We start from the raw sequence: 3,464 nt of genomic DNA, 5'->3' as shown, positions 1-3,464 counted from the left end.
ACACACACACACACACACACACACACACACACACACACACACACACAAATAGATGCTGGCAACACACACCTGACACACACGTGACTTCAACACTTGTTCACCAGAACAGGAAAGAAACACATATTTGAGATTTCTCTCCCTTTACACAAGCATATGAAGTGTCCATGACAGTTGACCTAGGAGGGACAAGTGGCCATGTAGTCCATTGTAGATGCCTTCAGGTTGCAGAAGCTTATTCATTTGTGGAATTTATAACAGACTGATCGGTAAATCATATTATTTTAACATGTAGCAGGTCTTAAAAACACACTGACAAATCGTCAGGGAAATACTGCTGTAACAACAATAAACCACAAACAAATTTAGAACATTTGTGATTTTGGGGGGGGACAGTGGATAGTTAAGAATTGACAAGAAACCAAAGAGAGAGAGACAGGGTATGACAAACTAGTATTTGATGCATCTTAACCTCTAGGCCACTGGTTGCACTAATTTATAGTAAAGTTTTGATTTGGAGTACAAAGGGCATTTGATCTACAAATTACAAAATATATGACTAGATGTGCATGTCAGGTCTGTAAAGAATTTGCAATGAAGTAGATACGAGCTCACATCTATGGCTATCTTCTCCAGTGCTCACTGTGAAATGAAGAGGCTGTTCAACACGCCTACCAGCTCACTGTTTTTATTACACCTGTTAACTGCTTGCTGACATGATGCCTCACAAAAGGATCATCTTCAAGTCAAAGAAAACATAAATCTCACAGCACGTAAGCTAAACAACGGTGGGTCTTGTACAGCTAACTTACTTGATTTACTGGTAGCCGGGGTGAATGAAGCATTGCGATTGGTTGCTTGGCTGACAGCCGGGGGTGGAGGAGGCATGTTGGGTGGGGTGGACCTGGGCTGGGTTTTCACATCCGCAGGTGAATCTGGCATCGTTCCAACCTTCTGCACTCTGCTACCTGTGATTTGAAAGAAGAAGAAGAAAAGAAAAAAAAAAAGACAATCATCAAGATGGAGCTCCAGAATGAAAATAAAATAATCATACTTTCAGAGTGGAGACAGCTGGTTAAGGAGGAGACCACTGACATTTTCACCTGGGAACCATCGATTGTTTCCTTAAACCATAAGACCCATAAAATAAATCAATGCAGGGAGTGGAAATGAATCCAAACCTGTATTGTGTCTCTCTTGTTGGAGATTCATGGGCCTGGGAGACACACAGTAACACCTGCTCACTCGCTCAGCTGCTGCTGACTGAGAGCCTCCCCTCCCCCCTTCTCTTCCCTCTCTCTTTCTCCCTCTCTCTCTTTCTCTGACATCCCAATCAGTGCCCCTACACTGTAACCTCCAACCCCGAGACACACACACACACACACACATGCACACACTCCTCACTCCTCCACGCCTGTCCCCTCTCGTCCCCTAGTTCAGACAGCCGGCTTGACAGCCAGTGACAAGTGCAGCTGGATCTGCTGCTGTCCATCACTGGACTTTCAGCAGAGCTCCGTCCTGCTACCAGAAGCCTCACTGTCCTCTGCCAGACACCCTGCCAGCACCAAACAAGGCAAGGCCAGGCTCTGGAGGGTGAAGGGAATGGATGGTACAGCAAGGGACATGAGAAGAAAACATGACACGGGCGGATGTTCCAAGTGTGTGAGGACTGTCGCCTTACGTTCTGCATTTGTGGCAAAGGGCCTCATGCAGCGTATGCGAACAGTGTGTCTTCAACAAAAACGCTGTCATGCACACAACCGCATACAGGAGTCAGACTATATTGATACAGTATATAATGGATAAACAAGCAGCAGGTCTGTTTTTTAGTGATGTATCTGTGGAGTGTTGACTGTCTTTCTGTCTATGTGTCCGTCTGTCACTGCAGCTGCTGGAACCAGATCTTTCTGTAATGTAAACCCGAGCTAAGAGGTGTGATGACTTGCGAGAAGCTTTAGAGTATGTGTACATGTGTGCAACTGGCAGGGGGCGCACTAAATGTGCAGTATGCAGTGAAAATAAATACGCAGGACGTTTATGTATTAGAACATAAATGTGTGTATTTCTGCACTAGTACTACAAACCACCATTAAGTGTAGTAAACACATGCATTCATAATGAAAGAGAGAGGACAGAAGACAATTTTCTATGTTCAAAGCAGATGCAAACCACATTGTAGCATTTATTGATTCTCAATAACGCTGTGTTTTTCTTTTTCCTTTTCAGCTGTCTCTAAATGGATTACAGGATTAAAGAAATTAACTCGGTCCGTTCTGTCAAACGTGGAACCCTAACAAAAGCCTTATTTCACATTTCACATCCTTATGAGGATAGAGTAGAGGTCACTGCCAGGGTGGCCCTGTCACGAGACCGGGCTTCTGCAAACGACACAGGGAAAGAGGTTATTATAGGCAGTGATTACTCCTTGTTATCCTGATAACAAAAATAATTTCAAACCAAGCAGCCAAAGGCCTTTCATACATCTGAACACTGTTACGGAACCTCTTTTACAGCTGCAAATGTATTGTAGTCACAAACTAACATACAGTATTAAATCACTTTCAAATAATGTGTTTTGTCATTTCACTCCCCGTGAGCCAACTGTGAACCCAGTGTTTTCCTCCACAAGACTCCTGCCTCAGTTGGCCTCAGTCCTTGGTGTTAGCCTATTTCTGAGAGCTCATGTAGATGCGTTCAACAGCTGGTGTCTGTATTTAAAGAGTGCCACTCTGGAGTGTGCTGTACGAGGGCCATTGACACAGGGATCCTCAAGAACACAAGGGGCACTCCGCTGTTTTCCCCATGCCAGATGCACTGAACACAAACACACAAGGTTGTAGATAGAGGCAGATGGGGAGGGCTGGCATAAATAGACACAGATATTCTCTTCTAAAGAACCCTAAACACACAAACAGGATATCTGTGCTGCCGAATTGGTGGGCTGCTTCCTGTAGTGAGGCTGCCATATGTTTCAGTAAACATCCTCTTTGATCAAATGTACTGTGCTACTACATGCAGTGTGCATTGAAGGACTTACATGCAGTATACATCATATACTGCACATAACATCATAACATGCATTGGAATAACCAATCCTACTTCTGGACTGTCCCCACATTGAGAACTCTGAAGATACACTCAACTGAACAAGAGCTGGGTCCACGTATGATCTTTCAGGAGGAGAGGAGAGGAGGATAAGGGGACCGTCCTGTCTGTCTGTCTGCTCCCATTGCAGGATTATAGACAGCTGTTTAATCTGACAGACACAGACACAGGGCACACACAAACGCATCATGCTCTGGATTTCACTTTTAATACATTAGAAAGTCTGCTAGGTCTGCAACCCCATCTGTGGCCATCTGTGCTCCTATTGTGCTTTGTGCTGAAGGACGAAACGCTCGAACCGAGAGAAGTAGAATAAGAGAGAGAGAGAGAGAGAGAGAGAGAGAGAGAGAGAGAGAGAGAGA

General features: G+C 44.6%; 1 protein-coding gene across 3 annotated transcripts in view; it reads right to left on the bottom strand.

The window, feature by feature from the left end:
• cbfa2t3 (CBFA2/RUNX1 partner transcriptional co-repressor 3) overlaps positions 1 to 3,464 on the bottom strand; it is a 35,253-nt gene that overhangs the window by 12,845 nt on the left and 18,944 nt on the right. For all 3 annotated transcript variants that reach the window (XM_031846188.1, XM_031846189.1, XM_031846190.1), the window contains exon 2: positions 810 to 965. In XM_031846188.1, coding sequence (XP_031702048.1) covers positions 810 to 965 — 156 coding nt within the window. The remainder of the gene's footprint in view (positions 1 to 809; positions 966 to 3,464) is intronic.

The sequence above is a fragment of the Anarrhichthys ocellatus genome, unplaced genomic scaffold (assembly GCF_004355925.1).
Source record: "Anarrhichthys ocellatus isolate YVR2014 unplaced genomic scaffold, GSC_Weel_1.0 scaffold6, whole genome shotgun sequence".
In the NCBI taxonomy this organism is placed as follows: Eukaryota; Metazoa; Chordata; class Actinopteri; order Perciformes; family Anarhichadidae; genus Anarrhichthys; species Anarrhichthys ocellatus.
This window is presented reverse-complemented; position numbering and strand designations above follow the sequence as displayed.